The sequence below is a fragment of the Centruroides sculpturatus genome, unplaced genomic scaffold (genome assembly GCF_000671375.1).
Source record: "Centruroides sculpturatus isolate CEXI.00-Female unplaced genomic scaffold, Cexi_2.0 scaffold56, whole genome shotgun sequence".
Classification (NCBI taxonomy): domain Eukaryota; kingdom Metazoa; phylum Arthropoda; class Arachnida; order Scorpiones; family Buthidae; genus Centruroides; species Centruroides sculpturatus.
In genome coordinates this window covers 92,373-119,784 of record NW_019384586.1, presented here as the reverse complement: position 1 = coordinate 119,784, position 27,412 = coordinate 92,373, and the positions used below count along the sequence as shown (strand labels likewise).

At 31.2% G+C, this 27,412-nt stretch overlaps 1 protein-coding gene across 1 annotated transcript; it reads left to right on the top strand.

Moving 5' to 3' along the window:
• Positions 1-3,579: 3,579 nt before the first annotated feature.
• Positions 3,580-4,863, top strand: LOC111624595. The gene has a single exon (XM_023367486.1). It carries the CDS (start codon positions 3,580-3,582, stop codon positions 4,861-4,863), a length of 1,284 nt encoding a protein of 427 aa, XP_023223254.1.
• The last annotated feature ends 22,549 nt before the right edge of the window (positions 4,864-27,412 follow it).

Below are 27,412 nucleotides of genomic sequence, written 5' to 3'. Positions count from 1 at the left end.
TAACTTTCGTTATCATGGAATTATAACAAAACCTGCCAATTCAATATAAATGGAAAAAAAATATTATATGGAATTGAACGAAAATGAAAATTTGCTTGATAATTCAACTACGCTTGTTGGAGAACAATAAAAACACTACACTCAACAAGCCACCAATAAAACTCAACTGCCTAACCTATAACCAAAGTCTCCTTTTAATTTGTTTTTTAAAAAAAGCGCTTGACAAACTTGCCCCGCATACCGAAGTTGCCCCGATCTCCCCTATATATGAAAATGTTAAATAATATTTTACTTGTTCTTTCAGATGCTAAATTATATGAAGAGATTTGGGAAAACACCCATTGGAATATCCATAGGAGGCTTCTTTTACATGAAAAAGAAATTTCCTATCAGGGTGAGATAACTCATTATTAATTATTCAGTGTTAGAAACGTTAACTTGAACCAATATTTAGTTTTATATTTTCTGCTTTTAAGCATACGTATATATGTGTGTGTGTTTTAATGTCTCAGAATAAGTAATGACCTTTAATAAACTTTTATATCTAAGCATTTCGGATGGAAAAACAGGTGTCTATTCAAGCTATAATATAACAAAGATTAACAATGTATAAAAGTAAATGTGTATAATAAAACGTACAATATAAATCTTCGATTGTTCTTCTAAAATAAAGCAGTTAATTCTGTTAAGCAATATTTACATACTAATTACCACCCGGCACTAGACGTACAACTTTACAACTCCTTACTTATCCCGTTTTTTTATCCTATACAGCTTTTACTGCTAATGATAACGTCATTCCACCAGTCATCTATCTCGATTCATCTATTTAAATTTATTAATCTTTCATTAGGGATTATTACTTTATATGTTCTTTAGACTTTCTTAAATGCTTGACTTTTCCTTTAAGTTTAAGTTTTACATTTTCTTACAACGTACATACCACGAAAAATTATAATAAAATATTTGGGTACAGCACCGAGAGGAATATGCAAAAACATCAAAACGAACGTAGCAAATTAATCGAATTGCATTCGTNTTTTTTTTTTTGTCTCTGTACCTGTATTGAGTTCCAACTTTCCTGAAATATTTCTGAGAGATATCTTTCGAGGTAGACGTAATATTAAAGCTAAAAATAATTGCTCTCCTGATTGATTGAATAATTGTTTCCATGGTAATATAGTTTATTTTACGAATAAGCTTAATATTCTACATAGGATATATGAAAATCTTTAATGGCTATCGATTAATCGCAACTGATTTATTACTGTTATAATTAAGTATAGTGCATAATGCATGAAATTAAGCTAAGTGCGTTCAATAAATCGATGCATCGTAATTGAATTACTTCACGTCCATATTCGATATTTTTCGACATGAAAATTATATTATAGTACTTTTTATTAAAGTAGATTTTTGAGAATTTAAACCTGTTCTTTTCAAAAGATAGTAAAGAATAAAATAATACTTTCGAAAATCAATACTGATGTCAGTGTTCTATAACTAGTATAAAGATAAAGCAGTGAATGAATACATTACATGAAGAATTCTCGAAAAGGTAGGCGAGTGCTTCGACATTAAAACAGCTTCATTTGTTGTACTATTATAACAGCTATTGGAAGAACAGCCTATCTTCTTCCTGCTCTGTTCAATTTGAAGTGTTGTAAAAACAGAATAGAAGCTTCTCGTAACGTATAAAAGATTAATGTAATTAAGAAATAAATGAATACAATAAACGTTCTAAGAAACTTTAGTTACTGTGGCAGTGGCGTGTCGTCGTATGAAACAAAGGACAAATTACCTAGGTCAATAACTTTCCACATAAACTTTTTATAAGAAAATAATTCCCCAAAAATTTTCCTAAAGAAAAATGTCTGAAGTCAACACTGTACTTGGAACTGGTAATTCAAATTATCCTAGGCCCCGTGCAGCAGCTATAATGCGCCACTGTTCTGTGGTCATTATTAATTTCATTTAAAAATATGAAATCGAAATAGTTTTTAGGTATTTAGAAGATAAAATAAACGAAAAACAAGAATGCAAAAATACAGTAGTAATTTATTTTGGTATCAATTCATTTTTATGCATATTTATCCGCATGTTCTGAAATGTCGAAGTTGAAGATTTAGTTAAATTTGGACAATACAGCAAAATCTTAATATTTATTTGCCGGAAATGTATTGTATCGGCATTCGAATAACACGTTTATAAAAAATTCCGAATTGCAGAATACTTGCATACGTGATTACTCGGTCAATTCCGTGTAAATGTCTTGCTTTTAGAAAGATGCCGTACCACCAGGAATTCAAGAACATCTAGTACTCGTATAATGTCAAAAACTGCAAATGTTTAAAGACATTTATGCTGCTTACAGCGTGCTGTTTTTTTTATATTTTGGCTATTATAAATAATAGAGAAAAGCTATTTTAACGGGTCTTATATCGACCCCCCGAGTATTTTAGATCCTATGATTGTAAACAAAATTTTGTATATATGACATTGTGATATCAAAAGCGCTCAGCAATTAAATAAACAGAAACAAAGCACCTTTTTTGTTGTTTTTTTTTCTGTTTATTTAATTGCTGAGCGCTTTTGATATTGTTGTTATGGCGGCACCGGTGGAAACTTACAAGAGGTATAGGAAGTTGACGTTAAAGCTTGTTAAAGCTTGTTGTAAATTGGAATTTAAAAAAAAAAAGTTTAAAGAATAAGGTATATCCCATGTCGATTTACCTAATTAGCATCCCTACGGAATACCATTTTCTAAAAATGAGGTTCTGTTTGGCGTGCCTCAAAAAGTCTACAGTATTGGAATAGTCAAAAACGAAAAGTATGGGATATTGAGTGAGCTTATTTGCTTGGAAGACACCATATATAATGATGATCCGGCCAAACTGATTGATATCAATAAAAGGGTGGTGGAGTTGGCAGAAGCTGTTTGTGGGAATTCCAATAAGCAATATGTGAAAAAGTTGAAATGGATTATTCACAAGCAAGTGAGAAGAGATAATAGGAAGAACCTTAGTACCTTCTACGTATTAGAAATACCGAACCAGATAGAAATACCGAAGAAAATCAAGCAGGTTCTGGAGAAAGGCCCGAACTTTGTCCCTGCTGATGTAGGTGGTTCGGAAACATCAGTACAAGAGATTAAGAGAGGGGTAGTTGGACTGGATGCATTAGAAAAGAAATACTTTAGATGGAAAGCGGTCATTAACAACCGGCCGAAGAACAGGACAGATGGTATTACTAGTAGAGACATTTGTCTCACGAAGGAGTGGTTAAGGCTAAACGATCTTGTGATGACAAGAGCAGAAAAGACTAAGCATTTGGTTATCATGAGAAGGCATACTTATAACAAGAAGTTGCATACTTACATCAAAAAGACGGAATGTGAAATTGTTGGCGACAAGGTGGTTGGATCTTTGGACAGAAGGGGCAGGAAGCTGGAACGCTCGGAACTTTCTGCTGTTTTGCCTTTTCTCAAGAAATGCCAGAACCCAAGGCCCGGAACTCCAAGATTGTTTGCTTTCGCTAAGACCCACAAGACCCAATGGAATTAAGGCCAGTTGTAGAGAAATGCAGAGGACCCACCTTTATATTAGTGTAGAGAAATGCAGAGGACCCACCTTTATATTAGAAAAAAGGTTGCACGAGTATTTATCCTCACACCTTGATGCTGATAGTCTAGTGGCACAGGGTCCTCTTGTTGTTGTCAAGGAAGTACAAAGTATATCTTTAATGGAAGATGAAGTGATTGATGTAATGATTGAGTCTTACGTGGATGCGTTATTAGATTTCTTGTACATAAAGAACTCCCAGTTGCTTCTTTACACACACGAGCTAGAAGAACTTGCTAACCTAGTATGCTATGAGTCGTGCTTCACGTTTTGTGGTCAAGTCTACAGACAAAAAAGAGGGGTTCCGATGGGAAGTCCCCTCTCAGGAATCCTTTGTGAATTAGTTGTTAGAAGACTAGAAAGAAGGGTTCTTTGTAGATTCAAAGAAGATATCGTATATTTCAGCAGGTATGTGGATGACATCCTTATCTTATGGAGAAATAATAGTAGGGTACATGAATTTATGAGTAGAATTAATGATAACAATGATGGACTTAAATTGAGATTAGAACAAAAGAGTACTTTTAATGTGCACTTCTTGGACATTAATATCCGGTTTATGAAAGGGCATTTGTCCACAAGCGTTTATACTAAACCTACACACACCCCATTGTACATACCCTCCCAGTCCATGGATCCATATCAGTACAAGATGGCAGCCTTCCGAACGTTAATAAGGAGGAATAATTTATATTGTGACCGAGTCGGTGACAGAGCGAAGGAGATTGATAGAGTATTGCAGGTGGCCCGGACCCTGGGTTACAGAAAAAGTGTAATTGTAGGAATGCTTAAGAAGTATGAAAGGGGCATAGTAAAAAAAACCTTAAGTAATGTTCCTACTAGACTCATGAAATTTACTTATAATAGTAGTATGAACAGTGTTATGAAAGAAATTGCTAGTCGAAAGGAATCAAGAATGATTTTAAGAAGAGCCCCCAATTTGTATAAGATGTTGAGAAATGATAAGGATAGTATCAAAGCGGAGGAGAAAGCAGGGGTGTATAAGATTCCTTATGAGAACTTACAACTGGATGTTAAAAAAAATTATATCGGCGTCACCACCAAAAACTTGAGAGTAAGGCTCCAAGAACATAAATATGTCATAAGAAAAGCGTCTAATTCAACGATTTTGTCCCAAATGGCGCAGGCCCAAGGCTCTGAGGTGAAATGGGACGAGGCAACAATCATCAAACCTCAAACTTCTGTCTTCCCCAACTTTAGCAATAACAGCGGAAAAGATTGAAATATATAGAAGTAGGCTAAGAGAAGGCTGTTTAAATGCGAGATATGCCGAGAGCCTGCATTCAGCGTGGAAGTTCATAATTAAGAAATTTACTAGAAACTTGGACCAGAATTAGTACATTGTAAGATTTGTTATTTTTTTGTTTTATTTTAATTTTATATATTCTTCCGTTATTTTTCTCTTGTAAAATTTTTTGATTTAAAATTTTTATGTTCTATTCATGGAACATTTACGTTCCATTTTCAGGTCGATGAAAGTCCATAGACCTGAAAATGGCCTGTTAATTGGGCAGAAAACGTTTGTTTTTTTACAATTATATGTATTTCTCGGCAACAAAAAAGCTATTTTGTTTCTATTTATGACATTGTGTATGACATTGCAACTTTCAATGCAGTTCCATAACTGAGAATATTCTGGTATAATCATTCCGATTCGATCAAGTAGATTTGTGTTTGAGAGTTGAATTTCAGTAAATTCTTTCGTTAAATTGCATTATCTAAATCATTATGCTTACGAAACTTTTAGCATAGCAGCGAAGAATTTTTGTCATAAAAATTCATAAAGAGATTCATTACATCATATCAATTAATTACATTTTATCTAATATATATTCAGACAGTAAAATCGTTATAAAAAAAACCTTTTAATCTCTTCACATCTGCTTAATGCAAATTAATTAATATCATGAATAATTAATAATGCTTTTAGCATCAAACCGTTTGCATACAATTTTCGTAAATGAAGTATTTTTTAATTATAATTACAAATTTTCATAAAATATCAAACTGAAATTACAATACATTAGCATAAATTTTATAAAGAATGTAACAAAATTGACTTGAAATTAAATGCTATTATTCAAATTATATAGAAATTTGATTTTAGAAATTTGCCATTAAAATATATGTAAATGTATGTAATTCTTGTAGCGATTAGTAATCGTAATTAGAATATTTCATGTAAGAAAATTGCATATGAAACGTTCGAAACTGAAAATAATCCATTATTCAAATATGATTATTTATGATATTAATTAATTTGCATTAATTAGATTTAAATTGAGATAAAAGCTTTATTTCTGATTGAAAGCTTTTAAAGATGGAATGTTAACAATTCTTATGATGTAATGAGTCTCACAGAAATCTCCATGATAGTAATTGGCTAAATACTACGAGATAACGAATCTTTGTCAAACAAGCAGTTCTCAAGAGGAGACGTCGTTTGTGGCCAAGTGTCTAATTATCTATTCGGACTGAGTCTACCCTCGTTAAATCTTTATCGCGAAATGAACTTTTAATTGATCATTTTCTGTGGACAGAATAAAAATCGCAAATCTTGGTTTTAATACTTTTCCGCGTAACAGATAGGATGAGTGTGAAGTGAGGCTAAACTTCGTTTGCATCATGTTTTACATCAAATTATCACATGCTTGCTAAATGAGAAAAATGGTACGGGAAATAGTATTCATTCGTAGTAAAGCTAGACTCATTTTAAACTAAAATATATAGATTCATACAGCTGGGATTTAAAGAGATGTTATGACGAGAGTAATGTTCCGAAGAAAGTGTGAATCATTATGGTATATTTTAACTGATGAGCGTTAAATTGAATAACCTAAAGTGTTCTGTCGTATCGAAAATAATAACAGATCTAACTGTTACAGAAATTAAAGGTTAATTTGATAATCTATAAACAAAATTTTTGAATTTAAAACGACATACAAGAGAAATCTTTGCAATAATAGAATTAGAAATTTCTCCTGATAAAAATGTCATCCATAGTGCGAGACGAAGGTTGCTCCATTGCTCTAAGAATTCTATATCCTGTTATAAATTATAATAAAATATTTGGGTACAGCACCGAGAGGAATATGCAAAAACATCAAAACGAACGTAGCAAATTAATCGAATTGCATTCGTATTTGATTGAATTAATTTTCTATTTTAATATTATTCTCTTTACTTTGATGTTAATTAGAGACGACGTCATCTGTGGAACGTGGATTCAGATGTTTCCAGACAAGGAATATTTCGTATACTCTGTATTTCTTGTAACCATCGTTGTTATGATATCGCAATACAGCGTGTTAAAACGTACGCACTATGTTATTCCTAATAACATTTCAACTTATAAAGGCGAAGATAAAGTAACAAATTCTGTGGAATTTATTTGCAATTTTTTCCTTATAGCTTATTTCATAACGCAGTTATTATTTTTATTTTTCTTCGATTTTTTCTTGTACAATGTTCTTGAAGAGTCGTCTGATTTGGAAGTTATATTTTGTTACGTTGATTTCCAGCTGTTGACTGTGCTACTAACGGGTCAATTTTATTCTATTTTTTCTCTTATCATTTCCACTTATTTTGTGTTATCTTCTAGATTAAGTAAAACATCAGAAGAGTTTACTCAAATTCACTCTGAAACCAGAAATTTGTCTGCAAGCGTCGAAGCAATTATACAGAAACATACAGAATTGTGGTATTGCATTCAACGTTATAACCACTCATACGATATGGTTTTCGCTGTTGTTTACTGTTTCTTTATGTACTTCGCGTGTTTTCTTATTGCTGGGGCCATGTTTTTAAACTTTCCTTTATTCTATGTCATCATCTTTTCATTTATTTCCCTAATTACAATGACCGTTGCCGTTGTTATTTCTTTCGGATTATCCAAATTTACATCAATTGTAAGATACTTTCTTATACAGTATATGCTCATATATTATATGTTTTTCTCATAATGCTTTTTATATTTCTAGTTGTATCAAAGCTTTAATGAAATGAATCGATTTTCTTGTGAAGAATTTTGTCTCCAGTACAAATTGAAGGTTAGATTACATTTCTTTTTATACAAAATTTCCGTAATCAATGATATTGTCTTCCTTGATATGTATATGAAAATGTTAAATAATATTTTACTTGTTTTTTTCAGATGCTAAATTATATGAAGAGATTTGGGAAAACACCCATTGGAATATCCATAGGAGGCTTCTTTTACATCAAAAAGAAATTTCCTATCAGGGTGAGATAACTCATTATTAATTATTCAGTGTTAGAAACGTTAACTTGAACCAATATTCAGTTTTATATTTTCTGCTTTTAAGCATACGTATATATGTGTGTGTGTTTTAATGTCTCAGGATAAGTAATGATCTTTAATAAACTTTTAAATCTAAGCATTTCGGATTGGAAGGAAGGTGTCTATTCAAGCTATAAAATAACAAAGATTAATAATGTATAAAAATAAATATGTATAATAAAATGTACAATACTCCGATTGTTCTTCTAAAATAAAGCAGTTCATTCCTTTAAGCAATATTTACATACGAATTACCACCCGGTACAACTTTACAACTCCTTACTTATCCCGTTTTTTTATCCTATACAGCTTTTACTGCTAATGGTAACGTCATTCCACCAGTCATCAATCTCGATTCATCTATTTAAATTTATTAATCTTTCATTAGGGATTATTACTTTATATGTTCTTTAGACTTTCTTAAATGCTTGACTTTTCCTTTAAGTTTAAGTTTTACATTTCCTTACAACGTACTGTACAACCCACGGAGACTGTTTATTCCCTAACCTAACTGCTGCCTCGTACACTTTAATTTCTGCTCTCAATGATCTTCCCGTTTCCCCTACGTAATATACTTTATTATCATAAGTACAATTTAGTTTATAAACTATTACGGACATGTTTAAGTTCTCAATACGAAAGTACAATACTTTTTAATAATTTTTTTGTTTTGTTGCTTGAGTTTGTCGTCAAATTAATGCCAAACTTTTCAAAATCTTGTGTATATTGTCGTTTTTTTAAGAAAAAAGGATGTAGCAGAGATTTCACATTTATATATGCTACTAGTCTCTAAGGCATCGTTTAGCCAGAAAATATAACAAAATTATACATTTGTTTCATAGTGATTGTAGTCGTAATTTTCAATATCTGCAGACGAACTCTATGTTTAATTCTGTTTGACTTTATTTTCAGGTCGTCAGCAGCTTTTATTCCATCCTTTCTGCGCTGATTCAAATAGGACAGGGTAAAAAGAAGACAGTCTGTTCTTACGGATCGTTTCATAATGTTTCAAATGAAACACTTCTGCAGTAATTTTATTATTTAAAATTTTCCAAAATAATTTACTTAAATAGCGAAATTTCAGTGCTATGATATCATTTCTCTTTGTAAGTGGAAATTAAACAGAGAAATAGCTGAGGATATATAAATGTCAACCAATACAACTCTGTGTGTGTTGAATGCTGTATTCAAGACAGGATATGAATTAATTTTCAGAGAATTCGTCAAGGTGACGTGAAAAAGTTTCTTCATTTTAACTTCATTTTCCACAAACAAGTAAACAACTTTCTACATATAAAATTTAGATTGAATTGAAGGAATAAGGAAACACGACACAGATTCGATTCGTCAAACGGTTTCCTTCTGGCTGGGATTTTATATTGATAGAGTAGAGTAGAGTATTCGCACTGTTCGTCGCAGCCTTTGATGTTGTACTGACTTTGTCGTATTGTAATTAGAATCAACACGACAAAGTACACTTGCAAAATGACTCACTTTCACTTTAATTTTTTTGCGCAAACTTTTATTTAATTTTATTAAACATTAAATATGTTTAAAATTAATATTGCTGATGTTATTGAATATTTAATGTTGTACTTACTTACATTTATGTAAAAGTTATTAAACATTTATTTCACGAAGGTTTTTTAAATAAATATTCACAATTACACATAGGAAATATTTTTAGATAACGTAAAGAAGCGATTCAATTTAACGTATTAATCTATTTAAAAAACAATTATGTGACATAACTACAAGAAGAAAAAAATAACGAAATTTCGAAAATCTACAAATGGCGACTTCCATGGATTTCTTTGATTTTCATTTATTCCTATCAAAACATTGGATATAACTGTTTTAAACAATTAAAGAAAGATGTTATTGCCTTGGACTTATATTTTAAGCAGGTGAAATGGAATGCAGAACTTGAGTTTTACAAAGGCAAAATGATCTAATCAACAATGGCAACAAATCTGAATTTTCCAAAATCTCCATTATTCTCCAAGTTACAGTGGAGATGCTTATTAACAAAGAATGTCTCAGCAAATCTTTCTCCACACAGCGGCATATAAACTTAGATAAAAATTGCATATCACAATAGAAAACTGATGGATTCGAGATTATTAAGTGTAGAATAAACTTCCGATATTCCTTGTTTTGATATCGCATTAGCAACTTATCAGATAGAATAGTGTGGACTGCGAGACCTCTATACGTTACTATCCAGAACAATGGTAGAGAAATAGAATTCAAGACAAGAATGGACAGCTTAAGGGCAGGAGGACCCGATTACCTATAAACGAATTTTCAATTTAAACCGAAAGTCACGTAATTTCAATTTGTCATAATAAATAGTTGCTCACTACTACTTCAATTCGTTTTACAATACGAAAGGCACAACGAAATACGCACTACAAATAAACTCTCGTTCTTCTCGCATAAATATAGTGACTAAATGATAGTCGGTAACAGTACACTAAAGAATTAGGTTAAAACGTAATCGATTTTTCCATTAATATTATTTTCTATAATACTGATCACGTGCTTTTAAATTTACTATCGATCATTGAATAATTTTATGGGAAAGTCACGTGGTCTTTGTGAAATTTTAATATTTCGTCTTAGATATATTCGATAAGAAAATTTACACAACGAAGAAAATATGTTACGTTTAGTTGTATTAATGCCATAGAAATAAAGCAAAGTGATTTTTATCGTATTAAACTTTTCTCGTAGTTTTTCTAATTATAAACATGATTACGGTTTCATATTATAAATGCTTCATAACGTGTGCGAAATAGAGCAATCTGTGTTAAAATTAAATATAGAAAATTATTTTCTTTTTACAAAATCTTACTTAAAATTGCTGTAACACAGGAGAAATTCGTCCTTACAATGGTTCATGTATATGTGAAGTACTGTACAAATACATTAGTTTGTAACCATGCTTTGAGGCGAGAAATATAACAAAATCATATACTAAACATAATTCTTACAAAAAATATATAATTTAAGAAATATATATATATTGTATATATTACATTCACTTAATTACTGCGACAAGTAGCATACAGCGCTTGCCACTCGGATTTCATTCAGTAGCAGAATGATTAAAACAACTGAATACCAGTAGTTAGTTTGTCCTGGGTTTGGGCATGGCGAACAGGCTGGCCATGTGAAGTTTTCCAAAATTTCTTCACGTTAGTAACACCTTAATAGAGGCAAGCTCCTCATAAAAGTCTTCCTTGAATGCATTTTTCTCCACAGATCGCTCACGTGTTGCGTTACTGTAACCAAATATACCAAACTAATTCTAACGAGCAATTATTTATTGTGACATCGTCACAATCCCGAGCTGCAACTTTTAGTCACAATGTTCTTTATTCTTTTTGTGGTGTCTTGCCTCTGCACATCATACTTTTCCTGTTAGCAATAGAGTCGTGTAGGTTATCTATCTAATTTAGTTCAGGGAAACATGTGAATCGAAATAACATGACGTTCGGTCCAGATCGGAAGTTCGTATATAGTTAATCTGGACTTCCAGCCCTATGCTTTCCATATTTGATTTAGATTTTCATCTGTTTTACTCTTTTCTCGAAATTAAAAAAGGACAGACAGTGGGAATTTGTATAACTAAAAAGGTTATCTTACATAAGGATTTATCACACTAAGTGCCCACTCGAGCATATTTTAAAATGTTTTATTCTTCTATTGTACTGTATACAATTTTTAAAATGTTTTAAATTAGTCACTTAGTGTAATAAAAAACTACTTTTCTTTATATTTTCATCTTTAAGTCTGTTAGATTCTATCCTGTCTATGCTTAAATTACAATTTTCTGAAACAATATTTTTATATTGACTTTTAGCCAATTTCAAGAAGATGTAGGCCTATGCTAATATATAATAACTCCCGTTTACTTAATCTAAGGAATTTTAAGAAAATTAAAATAATTTATGTAAGAAAATTGTGTATAAGCCGATCGATATAAAAAGCAACCAATTATTTTAATAATATTAATAATTTATGATATTAATTAATTTTCATTAATTACATTAAAGCTTCGGTTTTCAAAAATTCTTTGTTTAACTGCATAATAGTTTTAATAATTCATGTGATGTAATGAATTTTGTATAAATCTCCATGACAATTAGTAAAAAAATAAGCAGTTCGCAACAGGAAATATGATCAGTGCCGAAGCGTCTAAGAGGCTATTCATACTAAGGCTATCCTCGTTGAATTTTAAAGTTAGAAATTTTGACCAAAACGACGTGGTTTTTATTACTCTTCCTGTCAATAGAACGGAGAGAATAACCGTCGAATACATCCGTTTTAATTGCAGATTTTATGCACGCATGCCAATGGAATAATTGGCTCATTAGCAAATAGTAGCAGAAAAGGTAGGCTCGTTTGCAAATGCAATTCTTTATGCCCATATGACTTGGATATTTATAGACATTCCAGAAATTGTAGTGTTCCCTTTATACTAAAATGACAGTTTCGTGGTTAATTATAGTATCATTTAACTGTTTTCAACCGTTATAACATACACAAAAATTCTTCTTAACAGTAATTGGAGGTAATTCGAATATTTATTGAAAGAACGTTTCCATTTCAAAGCAGTTTACGAAAAAAAATCGTCTACAACACACTACTGTTGAATAAAGTTTTTACAACAATAAAATCAAAATGTCGTCGTTAGTGCAAGACGAAGATTGCTCCATTTCTCTGGGAATTCTTCAGCCCATTATAAACTGCAATAAAATATTTGGATACGGAACAAAGAGGAATCTGGAAAACCTTCAGAAAGAATACAGCAAATTAATGGAATTCTATTCGTATCTGATCGAATTATTTCTCTACTGTAACGTTATTCTCTTCGTTCTGATGCTAATAAGACATGACGTCATGTGTGGAACGTGGATTCAGATGTTTCCAGACAAAGAAAATTTTGTATATTTCACAATTCTTGCTTTCATGATTGTAATGACATGTCAATTTAGTTTGTTAAAACGTACGAAGTATGTCATACCCAATAACCTTTCAACTTACAAAAGCGAAGAAAAAATAAAAAAATTCTGTCGAATTTATTTCCACGTGTTTCCTAATAGATTTTTTCATAATACAATTATTATTTCTATTTTTCATCGATTTATTCTTGTATAATGTTCTAAAAAATACATCGGATTTGGAAGTTATTTTTTGTTACGTTGATTTCCATCTGTTAATAATTCTGTTAATCGGACAATTATATTCTATTTTTACTCTTTTTATTATTATTTATTTCCTGTTATCTTCTAGATTAAGTAAAGCATCAGAAGAGTTTACTCGAATTCGCTCTGAAATCAAAAATTTGTCTGCGTGCATCGAATCAATTATACAAAAACATACTGAATCGTGGCATTGCATTGAATGTATAAATCAATCATATGATATGGTGTTCGCTGTTCTTTACGGTTTCATCATATACTTCAGCTGTTTCCTTCTTGCTGGGACCATGCTTTTCGATCTTCCTCCTATCTACGTCTTGATCTTTTCACTCATTTCGCTAATAGGCGTAATTGTTGCCGTTGTAGTTTCTTTCGGATTATCCAAATTTACATCGACTNGTAAGAAAACTGCATATGAAACGTTCGAAACTAAAAACAATCCATTATTCAAATATGATTAATTATTTATGATATTAATTAATTTGCATTAATTAGATGTAAATTGAGATAAAAGCCATGTTTCTCGACGATTTCACTGTCTAATTGAGAGCTTTAAAAGATGGAATGTTAACAATTCTTATGATGTAATGAGTCTCACAGAAATCTCCATGATAATAATTGGCTAAATACTACGATAACGGGTCTTTGTCAAACAAGCAGTTCTCAAGAGGAGACGTCGTTTGTGGCCAAGTGTCTAATTATCTATTCAGACTGAGTCTATTCTCGTCAAATGTTAGAGTTTATCGCGAAATGATGTTTTGATTGATCATTTTCTGTGGACAGAATAAAAATCGCAAATCTTGGTTTTAGTACTTTTCCGAGTAACAGATACCATGAGTGTAAAGTGAGGCTAACCTTCGTTCGCATCACGTTTTACATCAAGATATCACATGCTTGCGAAATGAGAAAAATGGTATGGAAAATAGTATTTATTGGTAGTAAAGCTTGTCTCATTTTAAACAAAAATCAATAGTTTCTTACAGCTGGGATTTATAGAGATGTTCTGATGAGAGTAATGTTCCGAAAAAAGTGTGATTCATTATGGTATATTTTAACTGATTAGCCTTAAATTGAATAACCTAAAGTGTTCTGTCGTATCGAAAATAATAACAGATCTAACTGTTACAAAAATTGAAAGTAATTTGATAATATATCAATAAAAATGTTTGCTTTTCGAAACAACATACGTGAGCAATCTTTGCAATAATAAAATCAGAAATTTCTCCTGATAAAAATGCCATCCATACTGCGAGACGAAGGTTGTTGCATTGCTCTAAGAATTCTACATCCTGTTATAAATTATAATAAAATATTTGGTACAGCACCGAGAGGAATATGCAAAAACTTCAAACTGAACGTAGCAAATTAATCCAATTGCATTCGTATTTGATTGAATTATTTTTCTATTTTAATATTATTCTCTTTACTTTGATGTTAATTAGAGACGACGTCATCTGTGGAACGTGGATTCAGATGTTTCCAGACAAGGAATATTTCGTATACTCTGTATTTCTTGTAACCATCGTTGTTATGATATCGCAATACAGCGTGTTAAAACGTACGTACTATGTTATTCCTAATAACATTTCAACTTATAAAGACGAAGATAAAGTAATAAATTCTGTGGAATCTATTTGCAATTTTTTCCTTATAGCTTATTTCATAACGCAGTTATTATTTTTATTTTTCTTCGATTTTTTCTTGTACAATGTTCTTGAAGAGTCGTCTGATTTGGAAGTTATATTTTGTTACGTTGATTTCCAGCTGTTGATCATGCTTTGAGGCGAGAAATATAACAAAATCATATACTAAACATAATTCTTACAAAAAATATATAATTTAAGAAATATATATATATTGTATATATTACATTCACTTAATTACTGCGACAAGTAGCATACAGCGCTTGCCACTCGGATTTCATTCAGTAGCAGAATGATTAAAACAACTGAATACCAGTAGTTAGTTTGTCCTGGGTTTGGGCATGGCGAACAGGCTGGCCATGTGAAGTTTTCCAAAATTTCTTCACGTTAGTAACACCTTAATAGAGGCAAGCTCCTCATAAAAGTCTTCCTTGAATGCATTTTTCTCCACAGATCGCTCACGTGTTGCGTTACTGTAACCAAATATACCAAACTAATTCTAACGAGCAATTATTTATTGTGACATCGTCACAATCCCGAGCTGCAACTTTTAGTCACAATGTTCTTTATTCTTTTTGTGGTGTCTTGCCTCTGCACATCATACTTTTCCTGTTAGCAATAGAGTCGTGTAGGTTATCTATCTAATTTAGTTCAGGGAAACATGTGAATCGAAATAACATGACGTTCGGTCCAGATCGGAAGTTCGTATATAGTTAATCTGGACTTCCAGCCCTATGCTTTCCATATTTGATTTAGATTTTCATCTGTTTTACTCTTTTCTCGAAATTAAAAAAGGACAGACAGTGGGAATTTGTATAACTAAAAAGGTTATCTTACATAAGGATTTATCACACTAAGTGCCCACTCGAGCATATTTTAAAATGTTTTATTCTTCTATTGTACTGTATACAATTTTTAAAATGTTTTAAATTAGTCACTTAGTGTAATAAAAAACTACTTTTCTTTATATTTTCATCTTTAAGTCTGTTAGATTCTATCCTGTCTATGCTTAAATTACAATTTTCTGAAACAATATTTTTATATTGACTTTTAGCCAATTTCAAGAAGATGTAGGCCTATGCTAATATATAATAACTCCCGTTTACTTAATCTAAGGAATTTTAAGAAAATTAAAATAATTTATGTAAGAAAATTGTGTATAAGCCGATCGATATAAAAAGCAACCAATTATTTTAATAATATTAATAATTTATGATATTAATTAATTTTCATTAATTACATTAAAGCTTCGGTTTTCAAAAATTCTTTGTTTAACTGCATAATAGTTTTAATAATTCATGTGATGTAATGAATTTTGTATAAATCTCCATGACAATTAGTAAAAAAATAAGCAGTTCGCAACAGGAAATATGATCAGTGCCGAAGCGTCTAAGAGGCTATTCATACTAAGGCTATCCTCGTTGAATTTTAAAGTTAGAAATTTTGACCAAAACGACGTGGTTTTTATTACTCTTCCTGTCAATAGAACGGAGAGAATAACCGTCGAATACATCCGTTTTAATTGCAGATTTTATGCACGCATGCCAATGGAATAATTGGCTCATTAGCAAATAGTAGCAGAAAAGGTAGGCTCGTTTGCAAATGCAATTCTTTATGCCCATATGACTTGGATATTTATAGACATTCCAGAAATTGTAGTGTTCCCTTTATACTAAAATGACAGTTTCGTGGTTAATTATAGTATCATTTAACTGTTTTCAACCGTTATAACATACACAAAAATTCTTCTTAACAGTAATTGGAGGTAATTCGAATATTTATTGAAAGAACGTTTCCATTTCAAAGCAGTTTACGAAAAAAAATCGTCTACAACACACTACTGTTGAATAAAGTTTTTACAACAATAAAATCAAAATGTCGTCGTTAGTGCAAGACGAAGATTGCTCCATTTCTCTGGGAATTCTTCAGCCCATTATAAACTGCAATAAAATATTTGGATACGGAACAAAGAGGAATCTGGAAAACCTTCAGAAAGAATACAGCAAATTAATGGAATTCTATTCGTATCTGATCGAATTATTTCTCTACTGTAACGTTATTCTCTTCGTTCTGATGCTAATAAGACATGACGTCATGTGTGGAACGTGGATTCAGATGTTTCCAGACAAAGAAAATTTTGTATATTTCACAATTCTTGCTTTCATGATTGTAATGACATGTCAATTTAGTTTGTTAAAACGTACGAAGTATGTCATACCCAATAACCTTTCAACTTACAAAAGCGAAGAAAAAATAAAAAAATTCTGTCGAATTTATTTCCACGTGTTTCCTAATAGATTTTTTCATAATACAATTATTATTTCTATTTTTCATCGATTTATTCTTGTATAATGTTCTAAAAAATACATCGGATTTGGAAGTTATTTTTTGTTACGTTGATTTCCATCTGTTAATAATTCTGTTAATCGGACAATTATATTCTATTTTTACTCTTTTTATTATTATTTATTTCCTGTTATCTTCTAGATTAAGTAAAGCATCAGAAGAGTTTACTCGAATTCGCTCTGAAATCAGAAATTTGTCTGCGTGCATCGAATCAATTATACAAAAACATACTGAATCGTGGCATTGCATTGAATGTATAAATCAATCATATGATATGGTGTTCGCTGTTCTTTACGGTTTCATCATATACTTCAGCTGTTTCCTTCTTGCTGGGACCATGTTTTTCGATCTTCCTCCTATCTACGTCTTGATCTTTTCACTCATTTCGCTAATAGGCGTAATTGTTGCCGTTGTAGTTTCTTTCGGATTATCCAAATTTACATCGACTGTAAGATTTGATTCTGTTACACGTGTTTATATAATAAAATTATCTTTGTCATTAATGTTGTTTATATTTGTAGCTGTACGAAAATTTTAATGAAATGAATCGATTTTCATCTGAAGAATTTTCTCTCGAATACAAATTAAAGGTTAAAATATACTTTGTATTTTTTCAAAAATTTCATAGTAAATATTGTTTAGAGTAATATAAGTAACATATTAATTAAATTTTAATTTTTCGTACAGATGTTTAATTTTATGAAAAGGTTTGGCAAAACACCCATAGGAATATCCATTGGAGGATTTTTTTACATCAAAAAGAAATTTCCTATCAAGGTGAGATCGTACGATGATCTTTATATCTTATCGTATAGATTAAAACAAGGCAATTTTTACTTTTTCGGCTGTTATATATAACAAAGAAAAAGTGTGGCAATCGGGCAAAAATGTCCTCCGAAGATTTTTACATTTTCAGACTTAGGACACCTTAAAACGTTGAGATTTGCGAAAAACTTTGGGTTTTTTTTCACATGTATATATGGATTTAAAAGCGTAGGTGTTGGTCAATTTATATCTCTTTGTGTCCTTAACAAAATAATTTAAAGATAAAGACTGTTTTTCTGACTTATATATACTTAATTTGCAGAACTGGTTGTCCAGTATAACAAGTCCTAATAATAGATATGTCTTAGTTTACGATTCATCTTTAAATTGTGTAGGTGTTGGTGTTTGTGGCCCAATTTTGTTCTCCCAATTTGAAGCTTAATAATTCCTAGGCTTTTTATCGAAAATTCCTGAAATTTTGCACAGAGGTTTGCGTATTAAGAAAATAGATACTAAGAAATTTTGGTTATTAAAGGTCGAGGAATTGGCAGATAAAGGGGTTTGTGCGTATCTCCAGTAGGGTCGGACGTAATTAATGACTATTTTACTCGTTATTAGCATTTACAATTTTGTATAAACTCATTCCTATTCTGAAAATGAAGCTTTTTGTCATTTTATAACAGTTAAAAATATAAATAATTTTAAAATAAAATGTGATAAGAGATGGCGCCTTCAAATATTTGCCCGGAAATTTAAGCAACTCGTTGCTGGATTTTTTTATATACGCTAACGATAACATGAATTTATAAATAATTATATTTTTTACTATTTTATACAACTATAGTACTATTTATATTGTATTATTGTTTGATATAGTAACCTATATTAATATCTATCTGACTTTCGTTTCAGTTCGTAAGCAGCTTCTATTCTGTGCTTTCTGCATTGATTCAAATTGGACAGAGCAGGAAGAAGATAATCTGTTCCTCACACGAGTCCTTTCAAAATATAAGGAACGAAACACTTATGGAGTAATTTACTATATTGTTTGTATCAATTTATAGAATGGTGAAAAGTGTTTCAAAGTGTCTTTTATACACCAACGAAATGTGTGGTGTTTCTTCAAAATATAACATGTCAAATGTATGACAATTTAAAAGACTTAAATTATAACAGACAGCGTCATAATATGCCTGTTTGAAAATTTATTAACAGGAATTTAAATTCTTGAAATGGTTTTAATTCCTCTGAAATGCATTAAGAGTTCGTAGAACATGAATAATTTTGTGATTGTTTCATTAAATTTTAAACATGGTTTAAAATTCCGTTACTAACGTCGATCGGTAAAAAGAATAATAATAGTAGTAAATATATAGGTACTTGATAAATAGTTACTGTGAAAAACATATATTTTAATAAGTTGTCCACGTAAGTTATTCTTTGAATGCGATCTGTAGATACCGCACAGAAATTTTAGGTCCACCCTTGCTCCGAAGAAACATCGAAACAATCAAACAAAAAGCCTCACTTATTTATAGTAATGTTTAATGAACCTGTTAAAACATGCATAGATTCTATATTTTCCACGTGTGTTAATCTTCTCATGACCTGTGCACACTTGTAAATTTAAGCTTTGTTAATCGAGCCGAAACATACACACACAGTATAATGCTCGGTGTGGTGCGACTCGTTCTTGTACTAGTTAAATAGGTACTCGCTTGTGCCAGCGATAGATCTGACAGCTAGAGGTATTAGCGAGAACTACATAATGGCGGCTGCTATAGGTATAAAGTCTGGGGTTTGTTAGAATTAGAAAGTGTTTAACTTACAATGGTAAATAATAAGTATTGTTTGTATTTGGATGTAAGTCTAAAGGTTCACCAAATTCAGTACATATGCACACATTCCCAAATTTTCAACCTATCTAATATAGGCCATCGTCAGGTTTAATATTATAAATGTTCCAAAATAGAACGTACCCTTTTCGAATATTAGCAAAATTACATGTTGGTGAAACTAAAGTGAATTATTAGCTGAAAAAAAAATGGATAGATATGAAGTTATCATATTTAGTATTTCCTCCCCTTCTATAAGACATCTTTTTTGATCACCCACTTATTCTAAAATGTCACAAAGTGTAATCATCGTGACGTAAACAACTACGAAGTCAAATAGGATTAATGTCGGACACAAATGCGGATAAAACGTTTTAACCACAGAGATAAAAGTTACTACAAAGACAACACACAATTAACTCTCGTATGTCGTCAGGAACGCTATAACCTTCGTGGCTGCCATTTTGGGTGACTCGTACGCCACCTATATTTACTGACACTAGCGTATTAGGAACAAAGCTATAATGTACCAATACCTAATTTTAGTACAGATTGATCTTGTTTAATTAAAAGATATTTAAAACTATTTGTTATTATAACTTATAAAATATTCATCGTATTATAGGCAATACTTATTACTGTATTTTTAAACCCAACTAATAATTTTCTAATTAGTTTGGAAACAAAAGAACTTAATTCTTGCATTCTGTGAAAATTCTTAATCTTTGCTATCGTTACTTTTTTCCCGAGAAACGCCGGGCCTACCTGCTAAGGTTACCAATGTTTTTACAATGAAAAGGAGGACACTAATAAATTGAAGGAAAAAATAACGTAAATAAAAAACTTTTTATTCATTGCAACAATAATACACTATAATAATCTCTACTTCATGAATAGGTGCCATTCGTGTTTCGATAAGAAGTAAACAAAGCCATTTGCGCGCGCGCTCTCTGTGTCTCAAGGTCTCTCGTGCGAACAGCATGCGTCTCATAATTGCTAGAGATGCAATATCTCGTCGCACTGTGCAGAGTCTTGATGAATCGTCATGTTAAATACAAACACGTCATATCACATCACACGCAACGGATCGGTTCGGCATTCATCCAATACGAATAATCCAACAAATTAGTCTTAAAATATCAGAGGAGGACATGCACGAGGAAACTTTTCGATGGAGGACAGAACTTACAAAAGGAGGACTGTACTCCCTAAAGGAGGACGATTAATCACCTTAACATGACACCTACTCTGAAAATGATGAAAACTACTGAAAATCAAACGAACTGTTTTCCTAAAACGTTTACGATCCTTCTATAATCGAAACAATATGCAATAACAAATTCGAATTTAAAACGGTGAAAACATTTCGTTAAAAAATCGAAATATAAAACATATTTATAACAATATCTGAGTTGTTATCAATTTAATATACCTAAGTACAGTAAGGTCTCGTTTTATGCGGTGGATACGTTCCACAGAAAAGCGCATAAAAAAAAAAAATTCGCATAAAAAAAGACTTTACTTGCCTTGAAAAAGTAGGGATACGTTCCGTAATTTTCTAAAATCGCATAAAACCAAAACAACGAGTTAAAATTAACTTAAAACCGCAAAAAAAGTTTGCAGATATTAAAAGAAATAGGCTGCTTAATGAATTACTTCGAATGTCTGAAAGAAATTCATATAAAAGCTTAAAATAAACTTGTATTCAAACTTAATTCAGTTTATTTTATTGAAAAGTAATATAGTTTTACATTTTTTTTTTGAATTTTTGGAATGTTTTTTAAGTCTCCAAATTTTTTAAAAATATTAAAAAATATACGGCCAGCTTCACCCTACTTTAAACCCTTGTCCTCCCGCGACGTTTATGAGAATGCCCCGGGAAATCCAACTCCAGCTGTGTTCAAGGTCATCCAGATGTATAAACTGACTCATCGGTGTTAAATTTCACAGAAGGGCAAGACAAAGGAAGTTAAACTTTGAAGCTTTTTCTTCAAAATTAACGCATTTCTTTCGTTTTTTTTAGTTTTAAGTATTTTTAATGTTTAATTACATTTATATCAAAAATTGCTAGGAACTAAAGCGATTAAGGTAGATCTAGCTGTCCTTTACATCCATAAAGGTTATATGTCAGTGGAACAAATGGAGTGAGCTTTGAGCGTCCCACGATTTTTGGAGACTGTCTATACGCGGGCTTCCTAAACAAGCCTATATGTATGTTTGTCCAAAAAAATTTTGGATGAAATACAAACCGCACAACTTCAAAATCGCATAAAAAAATCCGCATAAAACGAGACCTTACTGTACTCAATACTAAACGTAGTTGAAAACAAAAAATCACATCTGAAATAGTGCAGTAGAAGCCGTTGTTTAGGTTTAGCCTTAATCCTTTCCCTCTCCCCCCACGAGGGAATTTCGAAAAATCCCTGTTTAGTTTGCGTTTTCATGAAGTACCCTAACTGTGTACAAAATTTACGTCTTCAGGTTCAACGGTTTGCTCTGGGCGATGATGAATCAGTCAGTCAGTCAGTCAGTCAGGACAAGTATTTATATAGGCTATATTTAAATAAAAAAGAGCAATGAAGAAAGCATCATAGTAATTCATCAAAACAGTAATTTTGTTCAAATAAAAAAATTGTGGATTGAAAACTCAGTTTGAAAAATTAATAGAAATTTGAATGCTCATTACGGATGGCGCGATAACGACGAAATGTAACTTCGGAAGGTAATCTAAAATGATTTATGGAAGAAACGATACACTTTTAAGAAATTCGTAGGAGGAAAACCTACCAGACGAACTTGAAATAAATGTTTCAAAATTTGATAAACCGTTTTGTAAATAAACGGTTTAGAGTTATATAGAGTTATAGAGGTCTACTGGTTTAGCGCAGGGAGCGATAAACGCGCCCTGCGCTAAACCAGTAGACGGTCGATTCCGTACTGATCAAAATAGCGAAAATTGTCTAGTGTTTCCAACGATAAACGAGCGAGATGAAGCGAAAGATGGAAATTGACTTCAATCCGAGAAAAAAGCATGTTCTTTCTTCTCAAGTAAGGGAAGAAAAATCCCATTCCGTAGAAATTGCTTATAAGTGGGTACAACATTCGATACTGGTCGACAAGTGTCTCACTATGCTGAAGTTAGTGACAAAGGACTGTACTGATGGGGCTGAAGTGAAGTGAGAGACTTTAGCCGCGTTTCTTTATGCAGCGCTCGAAAAGCGCTTTACAGCGAACACTCTGAAACCCATTTCTAAATTCAGCGCTGCAATGTGTAGTCAACCGTTTCTAAACCTTTGCTGCAAGAGGTCGCTGCAGCGAAGATAAAGCAGCTATTACGTCCGTTAAACGTGTAAAGCAAAATGGACGCTTGTGTGTATAAGACGATATTATGCTGTAAAAATAAAAATGTCGAAGTGACCGTTGATAAAAATATTATGGAAAGATTAAGAAGGATTAAATTTCATAAAATTACTGAAAGTTATTTAAAGAATATGAAAATTCTATATTTTAAATATAATTACATATTTAATCGTCTACGTTAGCCAACCTTTTTGGAAGCAAGGGCGCAATTAAAAATTTTCATGAACGTTGCGGGCGCAAAAATATGTAATGACATCATATATGTTTATTGTTAAAGTTATTTTTAATTCTTAATTTTAATTTTTGTCATTTTTAATTTTGATTCTTTTTTATTTTATTATATCGGTTAATTTAAAATAATAATAAAAATTTGTAATAACAATTTTAGTGAACGACATTTATTACATAATACATGAAAAATTATTATTCGTTAATGAGAAGGTTTAGACTGTATTTCAAAATCAGGATAGTAATTTGACACTGCTACTGTTAAACTGTCATTTAAATATTCATCCGTAAGACGTGATCTAAACGTATTTTTGATAAATTGCATTGAAGAAAATGTGGCTTCACTTAATTAAGTAAGTCGATCCAAAAGATTTTAACTTCAGTGCAATGTTTTAAAGAAAATTTAAAACAAGATTAATTCGGTATAATTTACAAGTAAAAACAATTTTGCATTCTATTCAATATACAGTAATGACGAGGAAAGAAGTTTAGAATAATTTTAAATTACACAACAATGATTTAAACGTTTCAACTTTACTAATGCTAAAACTACAAACAATTAAAGCCTGAATATAAGTTAAACTATTCTACAGTGTAATGAATCGTACATATGTAATCTCACATTGTCATAAACATTACAGTCCCCGAAATTTCGCTACACATCTCAGATAAATAGACCTACATCATTTCGTTTAAAGGCAAAGATAGCCTTACTACGCCTCTTTTCTCATTGGGCATGCATGCAAAATGTATGTGTAAAACAGAAAACATTTAAGGCTTGGCCTCACATCACACACACGGAAAAGTATTAGAACCGCGACTTTCAAATTTTTTCCGGGCTATAACAATTGCCATACATTGGCATAGATTTTATCGGGAGTACATCAAAATTGTCTAACAATGCTATTTCCGAAAGTCATGAAAACAATACAGAAATATATTTTTGAAAATATCATTGAAATTGATTTTTTAACGTAGAAATTAATGAAACAGAATGTCTATCACTCGTTTTCTATAATCCATCAGTTTTCTATTGTGATATCCAGTTATTATTATTTTTTCCTTCTTGTAGTGGTCACATAATTGTTTTTAAATAGATTAATACGTTAAATTAAATCGCTTCTTTACGTTGTCTAAAAATACTTGCTACATGTAAAAATTAAATAAAATTCTGCGCGAAGAAAATAATATGAAAGTGAGTCATTTTGCAACTGTACTTTGTCGTGTTGATTCCAATTACTTCGTTTAATTAAACATGGCCGTCAGTACAACAGCAAAGGCTGCGACAAAGAGTGAGAATACTCTACTCTACTCTATCAATATAAAATCCCAGCCAGAAGGAAACCGTTTGACGAATCGAATTTGTGTCGTGTTGCCTTATTCCTTCAATTCAATCCAAATTTTAGTTGTAGAAAGTTATTTACGTGTTTGTGAATAATGAAGTTAAAATTATGAAACTTTTTCACGTCACCTTGACGAATTCTCTGAAAATTAATTCATATCCTGTCTTGAATACAGCATTCAACACACACAGAGTTGTATTGGTTGACATTTATATATCCTCAGCTATTTCTCTGTTTAATTTCCACTTACAAAGAGAAATGAAATCATAGCACTGAAATTTCGCTATTTAAGTAAATTATTTTGGAAAATTTTAAATAATAAAATTACTGCAGAAGTGTTTCATTTGAAACATTATGAAACGATCCGTAAGAACAGACTGTCTTCTTTTTACCCTGTCCGATTTGAATCAATGCAGAAAGGATGGAATAAAAGCTGCTGACAACCTGAAAATAAAGTCAAACAGAATTAGACATAAAGTACGTCTGCAGATATTGAAAGTTACGACTACAATCACTATGGAACGAATGTATAATTTTGTTATATTTTCTGGCTAAACGATGCCTTAGAGACTTGTAACGGATATAAATGTGAAATCTCTGTTACATTATTTTTTCTTAAAAAAACGACAATATACACAAGTTTTTGAAAAGTTTGGCATTAATTTGACGACAAACTCAAGCAACAAAACAAAAAAATTATTAAAAAGTATCGTACTTGCGTATAAAAAACTTAAACTTGTCCGTAATAGTTTATAAACTGAATTGTATTTATAATAATAAAGCATATTACAAAGGGGAAACAGAAAGATCATTTAGAGCAGAAATTAAAGTGCAAGAGGCAGCAGTTACGTTAGGGAATAAACAGTCTTCGTGGTTTGAACGTTGTAAAGAAATAAAACTAAATTTTGATTTAAGTTAACGTTTATAACAGTGAATAATTAATAATGAGTTATCTCACCCTAATAGGAAATTTCTTTTTGATGTAAAAAAAGCCTCCTATGGATATTCCAATGGGTGTTTTCCCAAATCTCTTCATATAATTTAGCATCTGAAAGAACAAGTAAAATATTATTTAACATTTTCATATACATATCAACGAAGACAATATCCTTGACTATGGAAATTTTGTATAACAAGAAATGTAATCTAACCTTCAATTTGTATTGGAGACGAAATTCTTCACAAGAAAATCGATTCATTTCATTAAAGTTTTGATACAGCTGGAAATATAAAAAGCATCTATCAGAAAAACATATAATATATAAGCATATACTGTATAAGAAAGTATCTTACAATTGATGTAAATTTGGATAATCCGAAAGAAATAACAACCAGAACGGTCATTGTAATTAGGGAAATAAAAGAAAAGATGACGACATAGAAAAAAGGAAAGTTTAAAAACATGGCCCCAGCAATAAGAAAACACGAGAAGTACATAAAGAAACAGTAAACAACAGCGAAAACCATATCGTATGACTGGTTATAACGTTGGATGCAATACCACAATTCTGTATGTTTCTGTATAATTGCTTCGACGCTTGCAGACAAATTTCTGGTTTCAGAGTGAATTTGAGTAAACTCTTCTGATGTTTTACTTAATCTAGAAGATAACACAAAATAAGTGGAAATGATAAGAGAAAAAATAGAATAAAATTGACCCGTTAGTAGCACAGTCAACAGCTGGAAATCAACGTAACAAAATATAACTTCCAAATCAGACGACTCTTCAAGAACATTGTACAAGAAAAAATCGAAGAAAAATAAAAATAATAACTGCGTTATGAAATAAGCTATAAGGAAAAAATTGCAAATAAATTCCACAGAATTTATTACTTTATCTTCGCCTTTATAAGTTGAAATGTTATTAGGAATAACATAGTGCGTACGTTTTAACACGCTGTATTGCGATATCATAACAACGATGGTTACAAGAAATACAGAGTATACGAAATATTCCTTGTCTGGAAACATCTGAATCCACGTTCCACAGATGACGTCGTCTCTAATTAACATCAAAGTAAAGAGAATAATATTAAAATAGAAAATTAATTCAATCAAATACGAATGCAATTCGATTAATTTGCTACGTTCGTTTTGATGTTTTTGCATATTCCTCTCGGTGCTGTACCCAAATATTTTATTATAATTTATAACAGGATATAGAATTCTTAGAGCAATGGAGCAACCTTCGTCTCGCACTATGGATGACATTTTTATCAGGAGAAATTTCTAATTCTATTATTGCAAAGATTTCTCTTGTATGTCGTTTTAAATTCAAAAATTTTGTTTATAGATTATCAAATTAACCTTTAATTTCTGTAACAGTTAGATCTGTTATTATTTTCGATACGACAGAACACTTTAGGTTATTCAATTTAACGCTCATCAGTTAAAATATACCATAATGATTCACACTTTCTTCGGAACATTACTCTCGTCATAACATCTCTTTAAATCCCAGCTGTATGAATCTATATATTTTAGTTTAAAATGAGTCTAGCTTTACTACGAATGAATACTATTTCCCGTACCATTTTTCTCATTTAGCAAGCATGTGATAATTTGATGTAAAACATGATGCAAACGAAGTTTAGCCTCACTTCACACTCATCCTATCTGTTACGCGGAAAAGTATTAAAACCAAGATTTGCGATTTTTATTCTGTCCACAGAAAATGATCAATTAAAAGTTCATTTCGCGATAAAGATTTAACGAGGGTAGACTCAGTCCGAATAGATAAT